The 13,517-nt window shown below is 39.6% G+C and overlaps 1 protein-coding gene across 1 annotated transcript in view; it reads right to left on the minus strand.

The window, feature by feature from the left end:
- The window catches only part of CRYBG3 (crystallin beta-gamma domain containing 3), a 101,747-nt gene that overhangs the window by 74,003 nt on the left and 14,227 nt on the right, over nucleotides 1-13,517 (minus strand). The window contains exon 2 of the mRNA XM_077884557.1: nucleotides 12,273-12,339. Within this exon, the coding sequence (XP_077740683.1) occupies nucleotides 12,273-12,339 (67 nt within the window). The remainder of the gene's footprint in view (nucleotides 1-12,272; nucleotides 12,340-13,517) is intronic.

The following is a 13,517-nucleotide window of genomic DNA, read 5'->3' on the forward strand; positions in this document are numbered from 1 at the left end:
ACAGAATTATGAGCTCTGTTCATCATGGCAGAGGTGTGGCTGAAGAGGACTGTGGTACAGAGAATAAAGAATGAGGTGGGTAAGTTGACTTCACAGAAGCAGAGGTTGAGGGGATAATAAAGTTATAGATAATGAAGTTTCCTAAGCTGGGCAACTATTTAAGTAAAAAATGGATATGGAAAATAGGAGAGGTGAGATCAGGGCCTCTGTGGGGAGGGGAGGAGGTAAGGCAACAAATTACTCAGATGTCAAACATGTTAAATTTTTGGTCCCCTGCTGATGTACAAAAAGAGATGTCTGGAAGGCAGAAGCACAGTTTAAAGATGCAATCTGGTCAGACACAGTGTATGCAGGACCAACAAAAGAGCCCTAGGGGAAAAAAAAGAAAGATTAAAAAGACATGAAGAAATCTGTGAGAGACGGAGAACACAAAAACCAGACCAGGTCATCCCTCCAGAATACTGGTCTCCAAAGGCAAAGAACAAAGAGTATTTCCAAAAGCAAATGGGGAGCAAATGCCAAACGCCATTGTAAGGTCTAGAAAGAGGACTATCCTCCCCCACTGTTTTTCAAAAACATCAGGCATCTTGGGAATTGTGCATCTACTCTTCTCTCTGTTTAGAATTTTCTTCTGCCACAGAGCTCCACGACTCACTCCCCCCCTCACCTCCTTCAGACCTTTACTTGCAAGTCATCTCTTCATTGAAGGCTTCCCCAGTCACTCTAAAACTGTCAATTCCTCCACTGTGAAAGTGCCAATATCCTCTCTCTACCTTATTTTTCTCCTTTGTACTTGGCAGTATAAAACACATGCACACATACACACATTATTTAATATCTGTTTCTTCCTCTAGAAAGTAAAAGCCTAAGTGCAGGGATTTTGGCCTATTCAGTGCAGTATCTCTAGCACTTTGAAATGTACCGGACAGTAAGAGGTGCTCTAATAGTTGCTGGATTAGTAAACGAGGAATGAGGACTACACAGAAGCCCTAGGAATACAGGAGAAATAGTCTAAAGAGCTCAGGAATTTGTGAGTATAGCTCCAAACTCAAGGGGTCAAACTGTGAGTAGGAACCGTCGGTAGGTAAATAGAAGGGAACATGTTGAGAAATTTTTTAACCTTAAAAAAAAAAAAAAGGAAAGAAAGACAGAATAGGACAGTTTAAGGTGTAAGATAGAATAAATGGCTTTTTGTTCTTGTATTGTGGATCAGCTCTACACAGACTGGAAAGAGTAACTGCTGTATAAAAGAGAAGGATGACAAGTCCCAGAATGAAAGGATAAAGTGAGATAAAGAGACCAGTAGAGTCTCTAATACTTCTAATAATAAAGGGACCGTATTAGCCTTCAAGAGGCATAAGGACGTGTCCTCTTCCAAGTAAAAAGGTAAGGAAGTGGGTGAGGCCTGAGCAATTCTGTAAATGGAGAAGACGAAGAGCAAGGTCCAACAAGTGGCTCTGACCCAGTACAGTGAGAGGAGAGATGACAAGCCAAAGGAGGGACATAGAAAGGACTTGGAATAGGGTCTCTGGGGGATGCAACAGTAGGCTGAAAAGGGCATACCAGTAGTAAGCTTGAAAGCATTCATTCAGTAAATAACGAACAGCAAGGTACCATTCCAGGTGTTTAGATGCGACAGAATGCATGTATAAATAAATATATATATACATACATACATACACCAAGATGCCTGCTTTCACAGAGCCCACATTCTAATGATGTAAGAATTTCTTTGCAGGACAAACCGGTATTAGTTTGTCACCTCCTTGAGTAGCCTGTGGCAGGTGCTGTGCCAACGTGGTAACTGGCACAGGGAATAAAGTCAAAAAGGTCACAGGATAAAGACTGTCACCAAAGAGGCCACTGAGTGAAAAATAATGAAGAGCCAGGTGACTCTTCTCTTACTGTCTCAAGCACCTGGCTCGGTCATGCCTTCCTGCCTCAGACTCTGGCTTCACTGCGCATAGAGAGGATAATCCTGGAGTCCCAGGTCCTTAACACCCTTGACTCTGGTGACGACCTCTTCGACTCCTCTTGCCTCTTTTCATTAACTCCAACCCTTGTTAGTCACCCAGAACTGTGTCACCTCTGAAACCCAACCTCAGGCATTCCCCAGTGTTCACACCCTCCCATCCTTCCAGCTGTCTTACCCCACCGTCCCAGGAATACCCCTACACTGCTTCTCCTGCCTCATCACAGCTGCTGTCTTCTCTTACACTGGCGTTCTCGGTTCCCATGAAGCTTCCGATCTGGCTGGCCATCACATGTAACCAATAACCTCAAAGTCTCTGTTTTATTTCTTGGTCATCCCAGCTCAGAAAAACTGCAGTTTTGTCTTTTCTGAGTGAGGTTTGCTTTAAAACGCCACAAACATATGCCATACTATGCAGATTTGGGTTCCCAATAATTCACAATTTACAGCCCCAGCTGAAAAACTGTCTGCAATTTTTCCTCATTTTCCACAGCAGCTACTTTACCCTTCCCACCCGTACTCCACAACCCCAGCTCTTGCTGAGGTTCCTACTGTCTATTTCAGGTGGATGTTCCCTTACAGCTGTGACGTCAGCAGCATCAGCACACTTTCTTCACTCACTGACATGTTCACCATGAAGGAAGGACCTCTTCCCACAAGGCCAATACCTCCACAGGGGCACCAGTGCAGAGTCCCTCATATCTCCTCTCCTTCATATCTCCTCGGGAACCACAGCTCCTCACATGCCCCTTCTGGAAGCCCACCATTCACTCATAAATGCACAAGGATAGCCCTCTCTTTCCTACCAATCACCTCAAAAAAAGGGTTCCCAACCCTCACCATCTTCTCTTTCCTCCCAATCACTCCCTAAGCGCTTACAATCTGGCGTCCTCCGTAGCTGTGTGGACCACAGTCTCTAAGAAACAGTGCCCCACTTGCTAATTAAAACATACTTCTTACACGGTGCAACTACAGAAGGTGAGACTGAATTTCTTCCTGATGACCAACCTTCCCTTCCTTTTGCTTCCGTAACATTACTCTGAGATTTTCCTTCTTCCTCTCTCAACACTTTCTCCATCTTCTCCAAATTTAAATCATTTTAGCCACTCCTTTCAGAACATATTTTTCCAATATCTACCTGGGCCTGCTTTATCTTCAGGCTCTTTTTATAAGGTTTCATTTCCCACAGATTCATCTGATGATTCACAGATTTTTATTTGCAGCTCAGACCATATGTTCAGCTATCAATCAGGCATCCATATCCACCTGAATACTTCACTGTAATCTCAAGTTCAATGGTTCCAAAATGGAATGTGACTATTCTTTCATTTTGTCTCCATTCCTTCATTTTCCACAAATCTTAACATTTCCACTTGTTAAAAAATCAGACACAACATCAGGACACCATGCCCTGCCCCCTTGAATACCACCAGCAGTGGCTTACCCTGTTTACTTGCTTGCACCGATCCCCAGTCCATTCTCTAGACAAAACTTGAGCAAACTTTTAGAATTCAAATCTGATCATCCTTAAAGGCCTTTAATCTCTATCTCTGCACTGCTGTCAGGATAAATCCAAACTCTCAAGCATGGAATTCAAGGTGTTGGTGGGTCTAGCCCCCCAATGTCTTTCTCTGATTTCATCTATTGCCACTCACAATGCTTGCAAATACCTAACGTCACCATATTCCTCCTCATTCATTCTCTCCCCATCTCTCTTCTCCCCTCCCTCTTCCTAAAGAATGTCTTTGCAGTAATGCTATTCCCACTGCTGAGACCACTTCTTTCTTACCGTCTTTGGAAAATTTCTATTACGACCAAGGCTTTTCAGAATGGAAATCGCTTATGTCTATGTTCTTCCAATAAACATTCCTTAACATTCTGTTTTCCCTGTCACCACAAGGTATAAAGGCAAACAATTTTATATACTTTCATTGTGAATATGATGATCACCTCAATTATTAACAGGTGCTAAAATCTGGCACTCAAACTAAAACCAGCTGCTTGAGTATTCTAGTTAGTTTTCTAAGACATGTGGTTGTAACACATTACTTGGAAAATTTGTCAGTATTTGAAATTCTACCACCAATAGTTGAAATTTCCTCAATTTTGAGGAAAATAATTATTATCAGGTTATTATTGTATATTGAGTAAGTTACAGCTTAAGTGGTGCTAAATTTTAAATCATCGTCATTATTTACCTTCATCATAATGGATTTAATTTGTGGTGGGATACTTGATTATTTCCATATAAATTATTGATACATATTTGCATGAACAAAATTTTTCAATAAATGGATTTTACAACCAATGGTAAGGTGCAAAGATGAGTGATTTTTACCCCAAATGTTAGAGTGATTTTGCTTGAAAGACAACATTACATTTTTATCACAGCATTATTTTTCCACTAAAAAATTAGAATAGGCCAGCAGGTTGGCCATCAACTATTTTGCACTAAGTTGGTCACAAATTACCTGCAACTTTTATGTCATGACTCATCAGTGCTGAAATGTCACAAATAATTTGCTACTAAAATTAGTTCAAAAGTTGAAATTTCACTTTTTAAAATGCTCTAGAATGGCATCAAGGTTTTAGCTGAGATGCTAACTTTCAGTGTTTCATTTCCATGTAACTTCTGAGAAGTGGATGTGGTTATATATGGTGTACCAAATAAGTGCCCTTACCATAAGTGACCCAAGACAGGCAGCTATCATGTGTGTCAGAGAAAAGACATAGGAGTAAAAACTGTTATCTAAATAAGAGAAGTCTGAGCTATAGAGTAGCAATCGGTATGGACTTGAAGTAAGGGCTGTTGCTGGTCCCTGGCACAATGGGGATTGGAGACAAAATGATAGAATCATTTTCAGACATCAAGATTTGGTAATTGGTGGCACTTGCAGCAGGAAAGGAAATGCAGAGAATAAAATAGACTGAGTTCAACTGAGAGTGTGTCAAATCTTATACCCAGCAACATTGGCAGGAAAGGTGCATCAGAGAATTGGCTCTATTACCCTGAAGCTCTGCAGAACATGCTGGAGGGACAGGTGTGAGCTTTGTCACAGGCTAAGACGGAGATAGAAATCAAACCAACTAGGGCAAGTATGTAGGTACAGAATTAAAAAGGAACAAAATGACATAAGATAGGGGAAAAGTCACTCCTTTCTGTTACAGTATAAAGAGTTCTCCAATGAACACACTGGGCCAGAATAATAAATGTTTTTATTCCTGAAAGCCTTTTTGGACCCCCCCCCTAATGTTCTTGAATCAAAATCTGGCACCCATAAAGGTAATGTACTCACAAAAACTTAGAGTTATGGACATAATCTTTCATAGTCGGTTTCCATTTTGATAAAGTACTCCACCATACCACAAAGTAGGACCACTATAGGTCCACGATAAAATGGAGCTGCTGCAAATCAAACCAGGTACCTTGCAACACATTCAACACCCAGGAACTCTAAGATATCAAGGCCTCAGACCAGTAGCAGCCATACTGACGGGCTTTAGTCGTACCAATTCCTTTGGTCATGTGGACCAGAGTGATACAGTGCAATCTCTACTTCAGGCACCCTGACAGCACTCAGTCTTTACAGAAGCAATCAAGGAGTGAGAATTTTCAACTTCTAGCTAAATCTCTCTCTGAGAGAGAGAGAGAGAGAGAGAGAGAGAGAGAGAGACTGTTATATATAACAGATATATATATATATCTACATGTATGCCTTCTTTTCAAATGTGATAAAGAATCAATGTTTCTAGTGGCTGTTTCTATACTATTCACCCAGAAAAAAATCAGCACCAGCCTCAAACGAAGAGTTATTTCTGAGTTTTGCCAGACTTTATATGGTAAAGGAGGCAGCTCTTTCCCTAAGTACCTATTTTGCGTCTGGCATCGTGTAGTGCTATATGTGTTATCTCAGTTAATTCAAAAACACTTCCATGAAACAGGATTTGAACACCCCCCATCCCATATATATCAGCAAACCAAAGCTCAAAGAGGTTGAATAAATTTTCCAAGATTACAAACTACCACATGGAAAGCTGGGATTTAAGCCCAGATTTGTCTGATTCCAAAGACTGTTCTTTCCATCACTGCATATGTAGTTTTAAAACTTTGCCAAGGGGGCTGGGCCCATAGTTGGCAGATGCAGAGAAATAGTGGCACTATGAGACACAACTCATTTCCATCATCAACATTCCCATCAATTAAAACTTTGCTTTAATCTATTTATACATGGGTTCCAAATGCAATTACAGTTGAAATTTTTAAAAAGAAATGAACTGTATTTGAAAAAGAAAAATTTGAAAATCTTCATGTTAAATTGATGTCAAATTGCTGTGATTATCTGTGTCAATGAGAAAAAAAGGATAGTAAGAATTTACTAATGCTGTATTTAAAAATTAGTTCAGTAATCAATTTTCCCCTAACCTAACCAAAAAAAACATTTAATGCATTTAAATTTGACCCTCATCTCACTTTTGGCCAAGGAAAAGTTGAAAAAGACCAATAAGGAAAGTAGAGTTACCAAAATATGAACACATGCATTCATCTTACTAAACAGCACTGTACATTCAATATAGGATTAAAAAACAATGAGTGACTATTTTTCTTCAGTAAGATATTCTTGAGCTGCAATTTTTCCATCTTTACCTATTGATAAACAGTAGTTAAAAAAATGTGGGTCTTTGATGTAAATGATTTAATTTTAATATTAAAAGTGTTATAAATAAAAGTAATATGCACTAGATTGATACTCCTTGATTTTTTTTTTTAATTTTTTATTTATTTATGATAGTCACACAGAGAGAGAGAGAGAGGCAGAGACACAGGCAGAGGGAGATGCAGTCTCCATGCACCGGGAGCCTGATGTGGGATTCGATCCCGGGTTTCCAGGATCGTGCCCTGGGCCAAAGGCAGGCGCCAAACTGCTGCGCCACCCAGGGATCCCAATACTCCTTGATTATTCATAGGAACATCATAGGCATCTATCAACCACTGCCTCTTGAAAACCACTCCAGAACCTTCACCAAAGTGGTAGGTTAGTTTTAAGCAACAATTATAAAATGGTACAAAAGTTAAATTTTATATAAAGCAGATGTCAAGCTACTGAGAACAAGCCTAATAGTCATCAATTTATTTAGGCCTGGGTTGGAAAATCCATAATCTATGGTTCAGGTTTAATTCATTTTATTTAGCTCATGACTCATTTCTGGAAATAGACTTACTGCCATAGCTCTTTTAATTTTTTTTAAACAAGATTTCTCTTTGGTCAATTTAGTTTATGAATATATCTTATAAATTAAGTTCATAAATAGAAGCATTATACAGAACTGCATCTGAATTCTCGTCTCCTCTCACTAGCAATGTGGGTTTTGTTAAGTGACAATCTCTGAGATTCACCCTCTTCAACTACAAAAAGAGGTAAAATTTTTGATTAACATTGTCAATGAGCCATACATACTGATTGCTTCTCTTGTACAAAACATTCTAAACGATGCTGAAGGAAGTATTTCAGTTATAAATACAAAGGGAGGAAGAGAGTAGATACAAGCAGATAAGAGATTTCAAAAAAAAAAAAAAAAAAAGAACAGAAAGGCAAAGGTAGATGTAGGCAGAGTAACTGACCACAGGAAGCTTTTACCCAAGTGTCTGCAAGGAACTCTGATCATGAAGGAAACAATCTATTCCATGGACAACCCAAAAAAGCTCAGGTTTTAAAAACACTAGGTACCACTTAGGACAGTGTGAGTCACAGGATTAAAAAGTAAAGAGTTTGGCTGAAAAAAATCTCCAGATGGCATACCTGAGCCCAGGGCTCTTCCCTGTCCCAAGCAGTTAAACGATCCTCCCTACCTGCTACCACCTCCACATCCCAACCAAACAAATATAGATAGAGAAGACATCTCTGAAGATGTTGAGACTTTTGGGCAGACTGAATCTGAGGTATCAAAGGCCATGCATACAGAAATGTCTAGAACCCCGACAATCAAGCTTAGAGTCCAGGAGGGATGTCAAATAGAAATCTGAGAGCGGAAGAACGAAGCAATAAGACTGAAAGCTATTACGCTTTGGAAGACTGACATTGAGGAGGTCTGAGGACTTTGAGAAACACCTATATGGAAAGCAGTTCAGCCAGAAAGTGAGAAGAAAACAGAAGGTAACGGCACAGGTAGGAATTGAAATGAAACAGTATTAATGGAAGCAAAGATTAAAAAGAAAATCTTTGGAAGACAAGATCTGGAAAATCATGCCTCAACTGGTTAAATAAAATAAGAACTAAGAAAAGACTACTTACTGACTGACGGCGGTCAGCAACAGATCACTGGTTTCATGCAATGACTTTCACTCATTTAACTACTTACTGAGTACTTACGACATGTGTACCAGCCACAGTACTAAGTTTTCCATGAATGAGGGAGTAGAGAAGAGAAAGGAGTCAATGAGAAAGGATTAAGAATTAAATAGTGATTGAAACAGACTTTCATAAGAAATGTTGGGGTAAAAACTGGGAGCAATGTGAAATGATCATTTGAAAGGAAACCAGACCCACCAAAGGGAAAAAACAACTGTATTTTGTTTATCTTTTAGAGTAGGAGAAAGAGGAAGAAGGGAGGGGCAGAGGGAGAGAAAGAATCTTAAGCAGGCTCCATATCCAGCATGGAGCCTGATGTGGAGCTCAATCTCACAACCCTGAGACCATGACCTGAGCCAAAATCAAGAGTTGGATGCTTAGCAGACTGAGTGACCCAGGCCCCCCCAAAGCAACTGTGTTTCAGAAAAGAAATAGAAGACAGTGATGATGGAGGGATGGACAATCAAGGCAAGGTCCAAGAGAAGGCAGTAAGTAAGAGACCAAAACCAGACCAAAACCAACAGCAGGGAGGCTTTAGGAGTTTATCCTTGGAAGGTAACAATTCCTGAAAATTCCTCTGAAGTAGCAGATGGCAGCAGGGAATTAGAACACATCTTCCCACTCTTTTATTTATTTATTATTTTTTTCCATTCTTTCAATTACAGCATATGTGAATGTAGCAGGACTAAGTATACAAGGCTACAAGACTAGATTGTAGACCCCACAGAAAAACAAAGGTAGACTATAAACTAAATATTTGAAAGTTTTGCCAGCCGGATATAAATACCTAATTCATATACAAGAGATTTAAATTGGGATGATAAATTCTAGCATTAGAAATGGCTATCAACGTTAGCAAAACAGCAAATGTTGTATAGCATGTAAGTGATAACTAAGAATATATAAAAAATAAAATAGAGCTTCTATAGTCTTTAGTTGTTTGAAAAATACCATTAATTTTGTAGCTTAAACCTACAACCAAACAACTGTCAACATCTTGATTTGGCATCTCAAAGTCAAATACAAAAAGAAATGTATAAGAACATCTATTGCTCATAAATCTGTTATGTTTCAGACTCAACAGGAAAAATGCCGTGTATTTTTTATTATCACAGAGGGCATTATCATAAAATTCAGATTAACAAGATGGAAGCATGGTAACAAATGTCACATTACATTTGCTTGAGTGCTGTGTCAGAAAACTATTCATTAGAAAGAAAATAAATGCATATTATTTATTCTACTTGCTAAAGAAATACTTAAATTGAGACTATTTAAAAGAACAAGACCATAAATATTGTTCTAACCGGTTTCCCTCCCCACAAAGTATGGTGCTGACTATTGGTGTTATTAAACTATATATTTCTGATGTCTGGCAGTAGTATATCTAAACCATTGGGCCTGTGTGGCTAGGCTGAAGGAATCTTACTGGTAGTTTCTGGATGGTAAACCCAACAGTTACAAGGGCCAAAATGCTCAGGCCACTGCGGTGAGAGTGCTGTGGTACCCTATTATGAGCTAACTGTACTGTCTAGTCCAATGGGCCTCAGATCATAAGAGAAAGAGTCTCATGACTATGAGCCATATTTAATATTTACGTGGGGACTCAGATCCCAAATTGGAATTTTCCTGGGCACTCAAGCCAAGATATTAAGAATGGATGGAAAACACTGTAATCACAGAGGCCCAGCCACAATAACTGCCCAACATGTCTATTTACTGCACCTACAGAGGTGTGACTTTCTGGAACAAATCTTTGCAGGTACAAAGTTGGACGACAGCACAGGCCAAAGTTGAAGGCTTTTTTTTTTTCATTGTTTTAGTGAGATTGTAGCTGAAGTAGTGCAGTATCAATTACAGGCTGAGTGGGGAGACAACTAGAGCCTGAGAGAGGGGAAGGCAGCAAAGAGAGCAGCAGTGTTTAGAGAAAGTCAAGACTGGTATGGAGGCAATAGGGATTAAGAGATGGAGTGTCAGGAGTTATCAGCCAAAGAAACCTCGAAGTTGGGAGAGCTCAAAAGAAAATATTTCCTGTAAAACAACTTGAGGGCAAGGCTGCATGCATATACACCATTAGAAGTAAAACTCTTGAAGTGAGGCAACTCAAGACATGCAAAAAGTATAGGAGGAGAAGAAAGTTACAGAGCTCATGCCATGGTAAACCAGCAGGCTGGCCAACAGTTGGATCAATTGGTAGGAAAAGAGTAGGCAGATAGGTTACAAAACCTGAAAACAGTATTTTCTTTTTTTTTTTTTTTTTAAGATTTATTTACTTCTGAGAAAGAATGCATTAGGGGAGGGCAGAGAGAGAGAGAGAGAAGCAGATTCCCTGCTGAGCAGGACACAGGACACAGGGCTTGATCCCAAGACCCGGAGATCATGACCTGAGCTGAACTAAGGCAGATGCTTAATCAAGTGAATGGCCCAGGTGCCCCCGAAAGCAGGATTTAATATCCAAACTCACAATGGAATGAAGACAGATACGGAGAACAATGTGATCCTGATTTTTTTTTTCTATCAATAAAGGTAAAAAAAAAAAAAATCAGACCCTATTTTTCTCTCAAAAATATACTTATATTGTTTATTATTATAGAGGAAGAATGAAAACAGCTTTATCTTGACCATATCTAATGCCTTTGAACCCTACATAACGTTTAAAAGCTCCCTATCACTGATGAAGAATTCAGCGGACTTTATGCTCCTTCCACTGACCAAGCTAATTTACTCTGAAATTCATGGAAAGCATAAGCATTCTCCTTTACAGACTGTCACAAATCACGTAAAAAGAAAATTGCTGTGACAAAACTCCATGCCTGGACAGCTACAAAAAACCTGATCACATACATACCTGTCATCTAACAAAATACCCAGTTTCTAGAAAATTACTTATGAATAAAAAGAAATGCTACAAGGTTAAGTGATTTTCAAGGATTTTTTTTTAAAGATTTATTTATTTTAGAGGGAAAGAGAGAAAGCAAGTGAGGGGAGGGGAAGGGGGAGGGGGAGGGAGGGAGGGAGAGAGAGAGAGAGAGAGAGAGAGAGAGAGAGAGAGAATATCCTCAAGCAGACTCCCTACTGAGCAGGGAGCTGAACATGGGCTTGACTTCATGACCCTGAGATCATGACCTAAGCCAAAATCAAGAGTCAGGGATCCCTGGGTGGCGCAGTGGTTTAGCATCTGCCTTTGGCCCAGGGCGTGATCCTGAAGACCCGGGATCAAATCCCACGTCGGGCTCCCGGTGCATGGAGCCTGCTTCTCCCTCTGCCTGTGTCTCTCCCTCTCTTTCTCTCTCTCACTGTGTGCCTATCATAAATAAATAAAATAAAAAAAAACAAAAAACAAAAACAAAAAACAAAATCAAGAGTCAGATGCTCAACTGACCGAGCTAGAGGCAGCCTGATTTTCAAGGATGTTTAACCACACTTCTCAGTAACTACCTAGGGAGGTATGTAGCTTATACACTTTTCATGCTTGTCCTGCAGAAGCAAAGAAAGCTGGTTCATATGTGAACTGACCAAAAACATCTACCACATACTGAAGATGTAAAAACATGTTATTAACTTCTACCCACCAAAAGCACTATTAAATGTCAGCAGCATTTGAGAAAACAACATAAATCAAAGAACATCCTAGGAAAAAGAAACTATGGAGGTCAGGCAATCCAATTCACAGATTAGAAAACTAAGGACAAAGCCATTCAGTGCCTCAGCTGAAAGCCCCACAATTGGTTAATGGCAAAGCCAGGGTAAGAACACCACTCTACAACTCTGCTCAGGGCCCTCCCCCTCACTCCACTCCATCCAAATACTATGTTCAACAGAGCTGGGCTGGATTTCCACATAAATAATACAGTGCTCTTTTGGAAATGTAAAATGAGATGACAAATCTAAAAGGAGGAACAGAAATTAAGAGAAACATTTGCTCAATATAAAATATTGATTTAAAACTGTACCTTTACTGCTTCTGATGAAAGTACATTTTCCTTTTTCTGACTTGTGCTCATGGGCTCATTTTCAACACTGAAAAATAAAAACCACAGTTTCTTTGAAATTAAAAGAGAATTACTAGAGTCATAGTTCCTGAGTTTAAAGCAAAAATTGAAAGGTCTTTTATGTGCAATGCTCAAAAGATTCATGTACAAAATGTAAAAGAATACATTGATTTGAATCTCTACACTTGAGAACACATTCAAAAATACTCATACAGGCCTCAGAAATTTTCGTGAACCTATCGCACACACTACATCTTATGTTGATAACCAGCATCTCAGTAACGACGCACCTGAACATAGCAGCAACAGTGTGCACCTATCACAATCTTGGAAAGGATTAACACTCTCCAGTTTTATTTATATTAAGGTTTTCTGCAGCCCGGTTTTTTTTTTTTTTTTTTTTTATTGCTCATACTGAGTACTATACGGAATAGAAATATTTCTACTCAGCAAGTCTTTCTACACATATAGGGTAACCTAGTGAATTTTGGGAATAGTTGAATGTAGATGCAGGTTCATCCAGCCCCCAATGTGTCTCAGACGGCAATTTAGGAAGCTGAGTTCCCAAACCGTCACCTCTAATTGTCCTGTCTAGAATACCTTTGCAGATGCCTTAGGAGATGTCATAATAAACTACACTTCCTATTAGGCATGTTAAGATTTCAAATACAAAATTTTTTATTTCCATGTTTATACATTATCTGGTTTTCATACTTTTCTAATGCTAGACGCAGTGAACAGCTCCCCTCTAAAGATGATCGTGACTGTCTGCCAAGCCTCAGGAATCGTGCTGGGCCTTGAGGATGTTAAGAACAAGTAGGTCAGGGTCTTCGTAAAACTCAGTCCAGTAGAGATACACAAGTCCAGACAGATACACAAGCAAAATAATAATGCAGTTTGGTAAAAGTTATAACTGCTAAATGAACACAACGCTAGAGAGCACAAGGGAGCAAGGGAGGGCACTTCTGCCTCCTTAAATAAAGTGTCCACAGCGGAGGTAGGATGGAGGTGGTAACACAGAACACACATTTTCAGGAAACCATGCTTTGTTCGTGTGTTTTAATAAAGGACTGAAGCACAGCAGGTTGGCTGAGGTAACTCTGCTAGATAGGAGAATGACACCAGAAGTATTGCCTGCCAGACTATGAAGAACCTGCCTGACCCGTTTCAGAACTCAATCTTTGTCCTACTAAGCACTGGGAAGTC

The sequence above is a fragment of the Canis aureus genome, chromosome 35 (genome assembly GCF_053574225.1).
Source record: "Canis aureus isolate CA01 chromosome 35, VMU_Caureus_v.1.0, whole genome shotgun sequence".
Lineage (NCBI taxonomy): Eukaryota > Metazoa > Chordata > Mammalia > Carnivora > Canidae > Canis > Canis aureus.